The 15821-nt window shown below is 38.3% G+C and overlaps 1 protein-coding gene across 1 annotated transcript; it reads right to left on the bottom strand.

Annotated features, from left to right (window-relative positions):
* Positions 1-7567: 7567 nt before the first annotated feature.
* LOC130739205 (DEAD-box ATP-dependent RNA helicase 46) lies at positions 7568-12845 on the bottom strand. The gene is made up of 9 exons (XM_057591451.1): positions 12677-12845; positions 11747-12073; positions 11168-11314; positions 10866-10934; positions 10089-10358; positions 9478-9828; positions 9072-9349; positions 8513-8896; positions 7568-8363 (listed from the first exon to the last, which is right to left on the bottom strand). The coding sequence occupies exons 2-9, from the start codon at positions 12047-12049 to the stop codon at positions 7913-7915; spliced, it is 2253 nt and encodes a 750-aa protein (XP_057447434.1). The 5' UTR covers positions 12050-12073; positions 12677-12845; the 3' UTR covers positions 7568-7912.
* Positions 12846-15821: the final 2976 nt, after the last annotated feature.

Here is a 15821-nt window from a genome sequence, read left to right on the forward strand (position 1 = left end):
GACACTAATATAAAACTTAGATCAATGAGATTCAAAATGTTGTCATGAAAAAATGCAACAAGATATATTAGCGCTCCAATAGCACTTAGGTACTTCAAGACCAAGAAGTTTCTTCAATTTCATGAGTTTTGTCCAATGGATGTGATCTCACAACCATTATATTACTCAATGGATGTGTCCTGTCTAATGTAGACTTCATGAACAAGCAATCCATCCTTCAAAATTTTGTCAGTGTTAGTTCATTGATGAACAAAAATGTTCATCCTTGAAATTTTCATTATGTATCCTAAGATAAAAAACTATTTTTGCGAGATCCTTGTAAACTATTTTCTGTCATTTACATAATCTTTTCGAGACGGTGTTCAACAAAAAATCGGCGACTTTTCAGTTTCTGATTTTTTGTTCATATCGAAATTGCTTTTAGCTCGGACAAAACCTGTTTATATAGTTCAAAAACGGGTGATTGAACTGGCCCGGTTATAATATAGTTGTGTTTCCGAGAAAATTCATAAAACATTGGAAGTTTCGAACTCAGAACCTAGGAGACTCTTGATATGGTTCAAACTCTAAACCTTCACAAAAATTATACTGAAACCAACCACTAAACCACATAATTAATATATATATATATATATATATATATATATTGAATTTTTGATCCATTGAATTAATTATACGGTTCAACTGATGTGATCATCAACTCACTCGTTGAATTAATGATCCATTGATTCAGTACCTTAATAGAGTCATTAACTAGACCGAGTTTTAAAACACTGCTTCAAGAGCTCCAATAATATTTAAGTCATCTACATATAAAATCTTCCTCCAGCAAGACAAGATAGGGCGACGCCAAAAAGCCGTATAGTGCAAGAGCGCTCGCATTTTTTTTCTTTCTCTTTCACTATTTGTCTGCAATAAATTTAGTTCTAAACATTCAAATGAAAACACATGCACAAGTGGGATCATTTTCATACCTCTATTTCAATAAGTATTAATTAAGGTGAACTTATAAGTACCACATTCGCACTGATGTTCTTATCTATATAATGAATTTTGAAGTCTTATTAAACAAATTTCTTCAGGTATTTATATTCTTCAGGAAAGTCCTTCATGGATTTTCAATATCTAATGAGCCATATAATAGGTTGTCACATGGTCTTACTCTTGTCATGTCTTTTTTAATAGGCAAATGTTAGTTGTTAGTAAATTAGTACAAATTTTCCTTAGGGTTTGAAGCCTGATCCTTCACCTATAATTACCTTTTACTCAGCTCACGTTACTCCTATCATGTAACAAAAAGAAAAAAATATCACCAAATCTATTGAACGCATATTAATATGTTCATTTGTTATCTGACTAATAAGATATCTAAACGTACCAGATTCCACCATAAAAGAATAAGTTTTTATGTAGATAATGTCCAGTCTTCGCAAAAAATTGCGTGCTACAATTCGTTCTTTGTACATTTTGACTTCATTTTTGTCACTTCATTTTCACATAAAAATCACATGTGGGCCATTAGCCTCACACCTTTTGGTGTTTTGATTGCAGGGCCAGAAACTTGAAGTTTGCCAAGTGAACCAATGACCAATTGATTCTACCTTCAGTATTCTTTTGATATTTATTTCCACACATAGTAATTGCTCTGATATGCTTTTAGAAGATTTTTAACATAAGAAAGAAGAAAATTATTATTCTATGTATGTGAACCTAAATTCTAACTTCCCTAGTATGAGAATTGAGAACACCACTAGCTATCATTCATGAATCAATCTCCAATCATATTTTCCCTAAATAGCAAAGTTTATGATCTGATCAACATCTGTTTATATAACGTTGCATCACTTACATTAACTGTGAAGTGTTAAATCACTAGTTGAGGCAACAAGGACATTCTACACTTTTTGGTCCTCAATTCCTCATCCCTATGAAATTGGGAGGACACAAAGTTTTTCTACATCCTGTTGTAAATAAGGAATTAATATAAGAATTATTATTAGAAGATTATATTCAGTATTAGGAGATTTATTCTCTTATTAGGAGATTGTGTACATAATTAGTTATTTCCTTATTTAGGATTAGTCTTCTTCTATATAATGTAATTACCCTTTGTATTCTGATTAAGAAGTAATAATACAATTTCTCCTACTTTCAAGTTGGTATCAGAGCTCCCGATCTTTGGAGTTCTGCTTCTGCGAAAAAAACCCTAGCCGTCTTATTACGGCCCTTTTATCTGGTAACGTTTCCTGTTTTGCCACTGTTGGCTTATACCGTTTGGAGGCCTGTGCTCTTCATCACCGGCCTGCCATCCTCTGTTCGTTACTCCGATTGCACAGAGAGGGTTCCCCGTGCCTTTTGGTCTTGTTCTGAGGGTCGTTTCCTCACTTTGTTGGTGTTTTTTCTTGAGAAGCCTTTGGTTCTTCCATTCAAGGAGAGTGCAATCTTCTCTGTTTCTGTTATTTTTCCTCTTGTTTCCCTTCTACAGTAACATCTCTCAGTATGTCTGGAGACGAGATTCCCATACCTAAGGAGAAACTCACTTCTGGAGTGAAAGTCTCTCTTCCACCTTTGACCCACAAAGATCTCCCGGTATTACAAGGTTCCTTTCGCTTGGATGGGCGCAACTACCTCCAATGGTCTGAGCTCATCCGTCACACTCTCATAAGTCGCAAGAAAATCAGTTATATTGAAGAAAAAGCCCCTGCTGAAACTGATCCACAATATGACACATGGCGTGAAGAGAATTCTCTTATTATGACCTGGTTTTGGTACTCCATGATTCCGGAAATTAGCCGGAATTATGTTTTTCCCTACTGCTAAGGAGATTTGGAATAATCTGGCACAGGCATATTCTAAGAAACAAGATCTCTCAGCTTGTTATGAATTGGAAAATAAAGTTTTCAATTCTAAGCAAGGAACTCTCTCCGTGACAGATTACTATGGGACCTTGAATGGTCTATGGATTGAATTAGATCAGTATCAAAATCTGAAGATGAAGTGTGATGCTGACTCCACAACATTGAATAAATTTATTGAAAAAGCGCGAATCTTTAAGTTTCTCTCTGGGCTTAACTCTGAATTTGATCCGATTCGGGTCCAAGTTTTGGGTAAAGAGCAACTCCCTTCTCTCTCAGAGGTGTTCTTTATAGTTCGTGGTGAAGAAACTAGGAGGACAGTGATGGTGGAAGAAAAATCAGTTGATGGTTCAGCTTAGCCTCTAGAAAGGGTCCCATAAAAGGATCCACCTCTTCCGGACACCCTAACCGTGATGATCGCCCCAACCGTGATGATCGCTTCAACCGTGATGATCTCTTCAACCGTGATGATCGTTGCACTTATTGTAAGAGGTCTGGTCACACCAAAGAGTACTGTTTCAAACTTTATGGAAGGGAAAACGTCCTTAGACGTATGAGGGGGTCCAAAGGTGCTCCGCAGAGGCGCGCAAATCACACAACTTCTGACATGGAAAATGATGGTGAAGTCCCACCTGTACCACCAGCAGAAGATGTCCCTAGCCTTAGCAAAGCAGAATTGGAGCGTCTGAGAGCTTTTATGGACTCATTGAGTAAGCCCTCTGGTTCTTGTTCTCTCACAATGACTGGTAAGAGTTCTACCTTCTTATCTCTTAATGCTTTGAGTACTGAAAATGACTGGATTATTGACTCTGGTGCTACAGATCATATGACACCTCACCCCTCACATTTATCTTCTTATTTCACTTACCCTGAAAAACACTATATCACTGTTGCTAATGGATCCCAAAACCAGATTACGGGATGTGGTAATATTCACCTTAGTCCATCTCTTCCCTTAAAGCATGTGCTTCATGTCCCAAAACTTTCTAACAATCTTTTGTCCATCCATAAACTCACTCGAGACTTGAACTGTGCTGTAACCTTTTTCCACTCACATGGTGTTTTTCAGGATCTTGCCACGGGACAGATAATTGGGATTGCTAAGGAACAGGACGGGTTATACTGTCTACGGCACGAGGAAAGCAAGTGTCATCAGACGAGTTCAGAGTCCTGGAATACTTCTCAAATATGGTTGCGGCACAAGCGTCTTGGGCATCCTCCTTTTAGCATTCTTAGGACCATGTTTCCCCATTTATTTTCAAAAGTGTCAGTCGAATCTTTTCATTGTGATGTTTGTCAGTTTTCTAAGCATCATCGTTCAACTTTTCTTCCTAGTAATAATAAATGTGCTCAACCTTTTGATCTTGTTCACTCTGATGTGTGGGGACCTTCGTCCATTTCTAATGTTTCTGGTGCAAAATGCTTTGTTACTTTTATTGATGATTGTACTCGGATTACATGGGTTTTTCTTATGAAAGATAAGTCTGAGGTGTTTCAATTATTTGTTAACTTTTTCCACATGATTAGAACACAGTTTGGGAAACCTATTAAGAGGTTAAGGTCAGACAATGGGAAAGAGTATGTTAACAAGAATTTTTCTGAATTTCTTACAAAAAATGGTGTGGTTCATGAGTTGACTTATGTTGACACCCCACAACAAAATGGGGTTGCTGAAAGGAAAAATCGTCATCTTCTTGAAATCACTCGAGCTTTACTCTTTCAAATGAATGTTCCTAAGTTTTATTGGGGGAAGCTGTCTTGACTGCTGCTTATTTAATTAATAGGTTACCTTCTAGGGTTTTATCTAGTGTTAGTCCTGTGCATGTTATGACTAGCTTCTTTCCGTCTGTGCCCATTAAGTCAGGTCTTCAAAGTCGTGTATTTGGTTGTTCCGCCTTTGTCCATGTTCACGGTCATCATCGGGGTAAGTTAGATCCTCGGGCTATTAAGTGCATCTTTATAGGATATGCCTCAGATAAAAAGGGCTACAAGTGTTATCATCCTCCTAGTCGTCGTGTCTATATATCCATGGATGTTACTTTTCAAGAATCAGAGTCTTTTTATCCCAATCCTCAGCTTCAGGGGGGGAATACTCAGGAAGTTGAGTCTCCAGAATTGTCTGTTATTCCTCTTCTACAGGATCCCTTGATGCCTTCCTCTATTCCTATCACTGAGGACAGTGATGATGATGACAATGGTCCTGAACTAGTACCAAATCAGAATGATGACAATGGTCATGAACTAGTACCAGATGAGAATGATGACAATGGTTCTGAAGTAGTACCAGATCAGAATAATGTTGACAGGTTCAGGATAAAGTACCAGCGGAAAGTAAAACCCGTCCTGATCCAACAACAAGTCCAATCGTCTGATCCTGAGGTAAGTGTTGCGAACCCTGAGCCTAGTAATTCCTATGAGCATAACCTTGATGACTTACCTATTGCCTTACGAAAAGGAAAACGTTCTTGTGCCAAGTACCCTATATCCCAGTTTGTGTCTACTCAAAATCTTTCTGTGCAACATCAGAGTTTTATTTTAGCTATTGACTCTATTAGAGTCCCTACATCAGTACAAGAAGCATTAAAAGATAAGAACTGGATTCAAGCCATGAATGAAGAGATGCATGCACTGGACAAAAATGGAACTTGGGAGATTGTTGAGAAGCCAAATGACAAGAGGACAGTAGGTTGCAGGTGGATTTATACCGTGAAGTACCGATCTGATGGCACACTTGACAGGTATAAGGCGAGGCTAGTTGCAAAGGGATACACCCAGACCTATGGAATTGATTATGAAGAGACATTTGCTCCGGTAGCAAAAATGAACACTGTAAGGATCATTCTTTCCTTAGCAGCTCATTTTGATTGGGAGTTGCAACAGTTTGATGTTAAAAATGCTTTCTTGCATGGAGATTTGGAGGAAGAGGTGTATATGGAGATTCCACCGGGGTATGACCCTACTTCAGGAAGAAATAAGGTGTGCAAACTGAAGAAGGCCCTATATGGGCTCAAACAGTCACCCCGAGCTTGGTTTGGGAGATTCACTAATGCTATGGTGTCTCTGGGTTATAAACAAAGCCAAGGTGATCATACCCTCTTTATCAAACATACTCAAAATGGTAAACTCACTCTTCTGTTAGTCTATGTAGACGATATGATCATTGCAGGTAATGATGAACTTGAGAAGCAGAATCTGAGGAAACAGTTGGCAGCCCAATTTGAAATGAAGGATCTTGGAAAACTGAAATATTTCCTAGGTATGGAGGTGGCATACTCGAAGCAAGGGATTTTCATATCTCAAAGAAAGTATGTCCTTGATCTTCTCAAAGAGACTGGTAAATTGGGTTGTAAGCCCATTGGAGTGCCTATAGAGCAAAACCACAAGATTGGAAGTAGTGAGGAGGACCTTAGGGTTGATAAGGCTCAATATCAGAGACTTGTGGGGAAGCTCATTTATCTATCTCACACTAGGCCTGACATAGCTTATCCTGTTAGTGTTGTCAGTCAATTCATGCATGACCCACAGGAGAGACACTTACATGCTGTGGATAGAATCTTGCAGTATCTGAAGGCAAGTCCAGGGAGAGGTCTGTTGTTCAAGAAGAGTGAGCAGTTGTCTATGGAGGTTTATACTGATGCAGATTATGCAGGGTCAATTGTTGACAGGAGATCCACTACAGGATATTGTATGTTCTTGGGTGGAAATTTAGTTACATGGAGGAGCAAGAAGCAGAATGTAGTTGCCAGATCAAGCGCAGAGGCAGAGTTTAGAGCCATGGCTCAAGGAGTTTGTGAACTGTTGTGGATGAAGATCATACTGGATGATTTGAAAATAAAGTATGAAGCTCCCATGAGACTCTTCTGTGATAATAAATCTGTCATTAGTATTGCTCATAATCCAGTCCAACACGACAGAACAAAGCACATAGAGATAGACCGGCACTTCATCAAAGAGAAATTGGATAGTGGTCTAATATCTACACAGTATGTCCCCTCAGGACTTCAGTTGGCTGATGTGCTCACCAAAGGACTTCCCTTGGAGCGGTTTCGAGAGCTTACTTGCAAGCTGGGAATGATAGATATTCATTCACCAGCTTGAGGGGGGGTGTTGTAAATAAGGAATTAATATAAGAATTATTATTAGAAGATTATATTCAGTATTAGGAGAATTATTCTCTTATTAGGAGATTGTGTACATAATTAGTTATTTCCTTATTTAGGATTAGTCTTCTTCTATATAATGTAATTACCCTTTGTATTATGATTAAGAAGTAATAATACAATTTCTCCTACTTTCAAGTTATTAGAAATTGGGAGGCCTATACTCAACCACAAAAGCTAGCTCAAGAGTTGAGGTTTGCACTACCCTTATAAAGGCTATCTATGTTCTATCTCTAGCCAATGTGGAACTTCTAACACACCCCCTCACGTCCACGACTGAACAACCTGGAACGTGGGATCAACAACAACGGGTGGCCCAATAATGGGAGGTCTCCACAACAAACAACAACTAGATCTAGGATAGGCTCTGATACCATATTAGAAATTGGGAGGCCTATACTCAACCACAAAAGCTAGCTCCCAATTAAAACAATTAAGAGTATATTTAACAAATAAGTTCACCAGCCCTTCACACATTTAAAAGACAACAACAAACTAGAAAATTAAGGCCGAAGCCTGTAGAGACAGATGGTAAATAATCACCCAAAATAATAAGAGCGTCAAATTTGTTCACCACTTTCTTTACCCAAAACAAAGTATACAAATACTTTAGTGTCTGATTAATTTCAGTCCTCATTGTCTGGAAACATAAAGTTAGCAAAGGTTCCATATAAACTCGACTTTTCCCAAAATAACAAAAACATAACATATTCGATACTAGGTTCTTCACCTATGCCATTTTGAGGCTTCTGCTAAGCCCCACAAAATATACATTTACCATGAATTCCACTACCATATCCTAAATTACCTGTGTTCAAGCAGCAATGCCTTGAGCAAAATAACCTTCAACATGTGCAAACCTTAACATATCGCATCATGGCAGGGATAGCCAAATCCTTAACATATCATTCCTTCTTCAGGAATCATCCCTTCCTCCACTTCTCCATTGTAAGAAGGATGAGATCCTCCCCACCCTTTCTGAGGGTTATTGTTAGACCTACCACCACCAGGGGAGGATGGTGAACTTCGGTGAGGACTACGTGCAGATTTACGACTGTCATCACGCTGCCCTTGTCCCATCATTGATCCATGAAAACTGTAACCTTCACGAACTGCTGGGGCCCTCTCCTGTTTATGAGGACCAGGACTGCGACTACGGTCACGGTTAAGGCTCTTACTACGATCACTATCCCCTCCACGTCGTTCCATCATTGCTTGGTGAAAGCTGAATTGAGTATTTTGAGATGGTGCAGCCCTGTCAGGACTACGACTACGATCGCGGTCACCACTTTTGAAGCGATCACTCCAGCTAGAACCACCCCTCTCAGGACTTCGACCACGATCATTCCTATACCACCAGACAACACATTTGTGACCATTACTCAAGAATGCGAGGATTCTTTTACAAAACCCAATTCCTCTTACATATGTAATAAGGCACTAAGTTTTTCAAGTGAAAAATAGAAAAAAATGTAACTAAAAATAAATTAAACTAACCTTTGTGAATCATTGTCAAATCCACGGCCTCCACCCCTGCCAGAAGCAGCAGTCCCAAACCCACCTCTTCCACCATATCCAGAATCACTACCTCTTCCACCATATCCAGAGTCATTCCTTGCGCCATATCCAGAGTCACCCCGTCCACCTGAACCCCAGCGTCTGGATCTGTTCATCCCACCACCCCGTGTTGACATATCACGAAGTTCTGACGGGACACGCTGGTTTGCACCTTCCAAGACTTTGATCAAATCTGAAGCATATTTAGCATCCTGCTCCGCAAAGAAAGTGTAAGCTAAACCAGTGGCTCCAGCCCTCCCAGTCCTTCCAATCCTATGAACATAATCTTCCACTCCAGTAGGAAAGTCATAGTTGACAACCACCCTGAAAAACATTTATGGTCAGTGTTCTCATTAGTCCTAAACAATAAAGTACATCCAGTAAACATTCATGGAAAAACATAATACTTCAGCATGCACAGTGTCAGTGAACTAAGTAGTGTATCAACATAATGGCCTCGGAATAATAAACAACACAATGAACCCAAATAGTTACCAACCTAATGTCTTTAATGTCTAGTCCTCGAGCTGCAACATCAGTGGCTACAAGCACCGGAGACCTCCCAGTTCGAAACTGACTCAACACATGATCCCTCTCAGCCTGGGATTTGTCCCCGTGTATAGCAGCAGCTCCAAACTGGCGCGTAAGATTACGAGCAAGTTGATCACACATTTTCTTGGTAGAACAAAAAATAATTATCTTGGATCCTTGATCCTGAGACCGCAAAATCTGCTCCAGTCGACGGTGTTTGTCTGTTGGTGGCAATACTTCAATATGCTGTTTTAATAACATTAAAAATGGATTGATCACAGTTAATAACAATCCTCTGATAGTAATAGAGGGTCTAAAGAAAAAATAGTAATTGAATGAAGTAAATGATATAGGCTAAAAAGGCATTATAAAACCTGGGTAATGGATTTGTTGGCAACAAGCTCATCTACATTTCCGATGTTAACCTGAACAGGATTGACCAGCAGATCAGCTGCAATTTTCCTAACCTCCTTAGGCCATGTCGCAGTATACATGAGAGTTTGCCTGCGTGCAGGCACCTCATTCACAATCTTCCTAATTTGAGGTTCAAAACCCATGTCAAGCATTCTGTCTGCCTCATCTAGCACAAGGTAAGAGATTTGATGAAGACTTATTCTTCTCATCTCAAGAATATCATTCAAGCGACCAGGAGTGGCTACCACAATATCTGCTCCACGTTCAATATCTCTCAACTGAGGACCCTTTGGTGCTCCTCCATACAAACACTAGGGAAAAAATAATAGTTAATTAATAAATAATTATAAGCAAACCCAGCATAGGACACTAAATAGCAGCCAGTTTTATTCTAGATCAGTTTAACTATAGGAACCTACTAGAACAAGCAATCCAATGAAGAATTATGCTTCAAGCAAAATTTGTTTCACAATCTCAAATTTCAGTGAAGTGAAACAATAATCTCAGTGTACATCTTACATGAAAGGAAGATATAAGAAGTCCAAAAGAAAAAGAGCAGATAGTTACTTACCACACAAGAAATTCTAGATGATTTCCCAAACTTCACAGCTTCATCTTGTATTTGCGTTGCCAACTCTCTAGTTGGTGAAAGTACCAAAACAGTTGGACCCATTTTGGAGTTATTGCCAGTACGCTTGAGGTGAAAAAATGCTGGGATTAAATATCCCAAAGTTTTCCCTGAACCTGTTTTTGCAATGGCAACTATATCTCTGCTTTGAAGAGCAATGGGCCATGACTGAGCCTGAATTGGAGTAGGGGCTGAGAACCCAGCATTTTGTACCTAAAAAAGGAAAATCCAGGAGATTGGTTTCATTTGGGACTTATAGAGGAGTGGTTATTGCCGGAAGAAGCATCATCCCCCCATATGCAAGCCACCATTGCTTGCTGATGCAAGCTAGCGCATGAGGAGGCCTCTTCTTCCGAACAGACCAAGTGGCAGACTGAATCATGACCAACGGCAGTCCCAGCCACGAACTTGGATGATTCGGAAAGCCCTTCCAAACAATTGGTCCACCATAAAGGGCGCTCCAAAGTCCAAACTAAATGCAAGCCCCACAAAAGAGGGCACCACAGTGTACGACATTAGCTCCTTCTCCAGGAGCAAATATCGCACCTACGAAAAAAAAAAGTAAAGATGGCAAAAGAATCATCATGAGCCTGAAACTTAAAAATTAGAGCTTCAGGAATCAGAGTTTTGCGCAAGAAACAACAGGATCAGAAACTTCCATAACCTCCTAACTGCCACTACTGAAGAAAGATGTGAAAAAAAGAGTATAGAAGCTGATACCTCTTTAAGAATTTCCGGTGGTAAGCCAGTGGACCCAAATGATGTAAAAGGTGGCGGCACATTATCTCCCTAGAAACATTAAGAGGGGAAAAAAAGAAAAACTTAATTGTGGGGACACATTTTCCAAATATATTCTTAAAAGATGTAAGGGAATAATTTTTTGCATCACCAAGGTTGATAACAGATGCAAGATGTCCAGTTCATGAAACAGAGTAGTGTAATATAAATATATATAATGTACAGTTCAAAATTATAGCAGTGTGATATAATTACTTGCCACAAAAAATCCAATATATACTTACAGAAACAGTTATTTCATGCCGACGCCGATAAGACTCTGGGCTTAGTCCAGCTCCAGCATCTGATGCCCCTTGATCTTTGACAGAACTAACATTTCCAGTAGCATGTGTTCCATTTGGATGAGAACTAAAACTTCCCTCTTTGGAACTCTAATACAAAACAAAAGTAAAATAAATCCCCAGACAGACTAGGATTGAGAAAAATGTACAGCTAAATCTTAAACACTGCCTTCTTTTTATTCTAGCAGCATGGTGTATAGTAGATATAATTTCCAAACATCTTTAGCGTCCATTTAAGAAAAAAGATAATGAAATTATTCAATACAAGTTTAGTGAATAATGTTTTAGTTCAATAAGACAAACATCATCTCATTCCCCATTATTTACAAGACTCATAAGGATAACGGAACTAATGATTCAAAATGAACATAAAAGATGCATAAAAATCACTGATAGCAAATGACATACCAATTGGTAGAATACACCATACAGTCTATGTCTAAAAATTCCAAGTGCTACAGGTTATGCTAGGTTTCAAATATTAACATGTCCAAATAACAACAGAGAAAGTCGAGCACTAACCTGATGGTTCCGTGATCCACTGTCATTTGACCCACCACCTCCATTTCTATCATACCTGTCCTTCAAATCCGGACTGCGAGCACGCTGAGATGATTGTTGAACCTGGACAGAAGAACTGGGCACCGAAGACTTTGGCGGGGCAGCGGAGCTTGTAGGCCTCTCATACTGGGTAACATTAGTCTCAGGGTTCCAAAAGTAAAGATACCCAGTCTTGCCATCCACAAGACCCCTCCATGGTTTAGGTAGAGTCGGGTCGGGTGGTGCATATCGCGGACCCACTGTGGCAGTAGCTGTGGCGGCCATAGCAAGTGAATCGAAAATATAATTCTAACAAGACAAACAGAATAAAAACACAATCAGAAACCACACCAAAAACTAAAATAAAAAATTATTACAGTAATAAGAACCCTAAAAGAGCAATTATATTTCATTTTCACAGTGACCCTAGCAAAAGTTACATCCTCAAATTAAAACATTCGATTCTATAAATTCATAACATCTATTATTGCCCACAAATCAAACATTTCCCCGCATATCTAGAAAGAAAAATCCCAGCAAATCTAACCAAGCAACAACTTCAAATTTGTAAGTTTACACAGTACGTTGAGCAAAACAAGCGACCGATTCACACCATGAACAAAAGCAAGTTATCAATCCAGCGTATAAAACACTTCTGATTACAAAAATCGCGACCAGAAAACCCAAATCAAGCTCAAACAAATGCATGCAGCACAAAACTATTTCAATAAACCAAGCCCTAGATTCAATCAAAATCACAACCCAGCATGGGGTAGCAGTGTTTCCCAACAAGCAAACCCTAGAAATTCACACTCAGATCTAGCTCGTAATGGAACGGTGCAAGCAATGCGCGCAATTAACACAGAGGAAAAAAATCAATTCAAACGAAAACCGAATCGAATCGAATGGTACCTGTAGATGAGCGAGAAGTGGGTGTTTCTCTCTCTAGAAACTGGTGTTTCTCTCTCTATCTCCAATTCAGGGTTCGGCTTCGAATCGCAAACCCCTGCGGCACACGTCGGAAACGGTCGAGGGTGAGAGGAAGAGGAAGCAGCAGCGATGAATGATCGTTTGGTTATTTATAGGTGGAAGTAGAAATGAAGAAGATATTATTATAAGGGAAAGTGAAAGGTTGGGTTATGGGTGAGTGACTATGGTTAGCTGTTGGAAGTTTGGATTCTTGACTATGGTTGAGTGTCATTAGGCCCAGTTTGATTGTATTGGATTTGGATGGATGGTGGCTGCTGGATCATGTCTAGGCCTGACCCAACTTAACCAAAATTATGATTGTCTTGGGTTGTATGAATTAGTGTAAATCTTGGTGATTTGTGTTTGAAAATGAATTCATTTGCTTTTATGAATGATTTATGGTGTTGATGAGTTATGCTGAAAATAAATGTTTGATTTGCCTGTATGAAGTACTATGAGTTGCTGACAATTATGACAGTCACTCGTTCTGTTTGTATGACTTCTGATTTGGACGACTTATGTATGCATTGATGATTTGAGTTTTGAAAATGAATATTTGCTAGATTCATTTGCTTTTATGAATGAATTGTGGCGTTGATGAGTTATGAGTTATGCTGAAAATAAATGTTTGATTTGCTTGTATGAAGTATTATGAGTTGCTGACAGTTATGACAGTCACTGCTTCTGCCTGTATGACTTATGATTTGGGCGACATATGTTAAAGGGTCGAGTTATAACCCTTAAAAATAAGTATGAAGACTTGTGTAGGTACAAACTTCAACTCAATGGAATGTATTAAATGTTGTAGTAGGCAGTTATTGTCTGAGGCTTCTTCATTGGAACAGTTATGAAACGCTCTAGTCAGAATATGTTAGGTAAACTGTCATAATAAAGATTATCTGTAACTCAAACTCACACTTAATGGGTTGCAAGTCTCACCATACCTGCAATAACAACAGAAGGTCGTGTGGAGACCAGTTCACTAACTAGCCAACAATTGCATTGAAAGCTGTTAGAGTTGGACCTGCTCCTGCTCTTTTGAAAATTACAAAGAAGATGAAATAAAATGCTACTAATCCTGAAAAAGCTTCGAGACAATTACGAGTTCTTCTTAGGTGTTAAGTATTTGTTTTTTTATTTGAATTGTGTGATAAGATATACTTCCATTGGTTTTTCCAGTTCTTTACCTGTTTCGTCAGTTTTTTACAAACATTCACATGCTCTGATTATCAACTGCATTGGACCGGTTCTCAACCCCGTAGATCCGGTCCAGTTTTAACAACATGGAAATTTATGGAACAAACCATCAAGTGAAGAATAAATTCCCATTTATGTGCAACCTACTTAGTAATGGGACACAAATGTTGAAGCAATCACAGGAACATTAAAAATGGGTTGATTGTGTTTCTTCAAAGTTCAAACAAAATTTGATAAAGAAAACTGAAACCTGAAGTGCGACTTATCCTTGTAATATAAGACACGTCATGAGTGCATATTTTGTATACTATGTTTATTTAATTTTATTAAGGTCGTGCATTTTTAATATATTTTAATTATTTTTTTGGAATTATTTTGTTATTTTATTTATTTTACTAGGTGGTCGATTAGAATGCATTATAAGTGGATATCTAGGGTTAACAACTAAATGAAACACTTACATATATAACCCGGGGACAATGAGAGAGACACGCAGAAAGGAATCTTATTTGTTCCAGAGTTGAAAAGATGGTAGACAAGAGCATATGGATCGAGAATACCGGATATTAGAAATTGAAAATAGTGAGTAGATCTTATTATTATAATCTCTTGAAGATTATAAACTTGTTTCTAAAATTACCTTTATGCACACTTACACATATATTGCGTAAGCCTTGGTTATGCATGATCAGCGCCGGTGGAGTTGTTGTCTATCCTTCATAGTAACTACTATGGAGTCCTAACTCTTAGACCATAGTGTTCTTTTTTATTTAGCCATTGTACTTAAATAGAATCTCATATATCGTCAAAAAATTTATAGTATCTTTTTTTATTCTATTCGGGGTTAAAAGCCAGAAAAACAAGGAAAACTAGTTCCTTATATAAAACGTGTTACAAGAATCAAACATTAAAGAAATACTACTAAAGAAAGGAAGGTGGTCATAGATCATCATATGACAAGATAGGGATTGACCATTCTTGGCAAAAATATCCGCTATCGAATTGGCATCTCTAAAGATATGGTTCCAAAACACATTTGGATTATTATCAACAAGCATGTGGATCTCCCGAATCAGAGAGGCACTAGGATTGGAAGGAGGACACCCTTTCTCCACTAAACCAATAGCAACCTCCAAGTCAGACTTAATAATAAACTTGCCAAAGCCTCTCAGGACAACAAGCTTGATCCATGAAAGATGGGCCATGACTCAGCCTGATGGATCGAGTAGTCACCAAGCTTAGCAGAAAACCCAGCTAGAAAACGCCCTTCATGGTCCCTAAGAACACCACCACAAGCTGCTGCATTTTCTAGAATCACAAGAGAGCTACCAGTATTGATTTTAATCCAAGGATCATTGTGAGGGAACCATTTCAGAATTACTGGCTTAGCCATTCTAACCTTCTTGTTGTATCTAAGACATAAAAATTCTTGAGACTCAATTCTCAAGTTTTACACCAAACACAACACAAAGCGCAAATAAGAAAAATTATCATATTCTTACAAAACAAGTATAGTACAATTCAAATTCAACAACAATAATCGCCACATAATTTCAGAAAGATGATAATAATAAAGGTGAATGGTTTATCATTTTCCAGCAATGATCAACTGAAAAAAAAAAATGAACATTATAAAGAGCAGGAGTAAGGATGTTCATCGAACTGCATTGACCCGAATATCCAAACAACAACAATTAAATTGGTTTGAAATGATTTAGTAATCAATTTCATTTAAGTTAAACCTTGGACAAGAACCAATTGCAATTTATTCAATTCTCTTATAGATCTTTTCCCAACCGAAACAACTCAACCACTCAATCAATTTTTTTAATTTTATATTTTCAAATTTATGTATTTGAAACGCAGTGGCTGAAAATTACCATCATATTGT

This window comes from Lotus japonicus, chromosome 2 (assembly GCF_012489685.1).
Source record: "Lotus japonicus ecotype B-129 chromosome 2, LjGifu_v1.2".
Classification (NCBI taxonomy): Eukaryota; Viridiplantae; Streptophyta; class Magnoliopsida; order Fabales; family Fabaceae; genus Lotus; species Lotus japonicus.

Bases quoted from the DNA above. Each gene is read 5' to 3' on its own strand.
- LOC130739205 (XM_057591451.1), bottom strand. From the start codon at position 12,049: ATGGCCGCCACAGCTACTGCCACAGTGGGTCCGCGATATGCACCACCC. The intron at 9,350-9,477 runs GTTTTATAATGC...TTATTAAAACAG, and splicing joins CCAACAAATCCATTACCCAG to CATATTGAAGTATTGCCACC. The intron at 8,897-9,071 runs GTTGGTAACTAT...AATGTTTTTCAG, and splicing joins CTAGACATTAAAGACATTAG to GGTGGTTGTCAACTATGACT.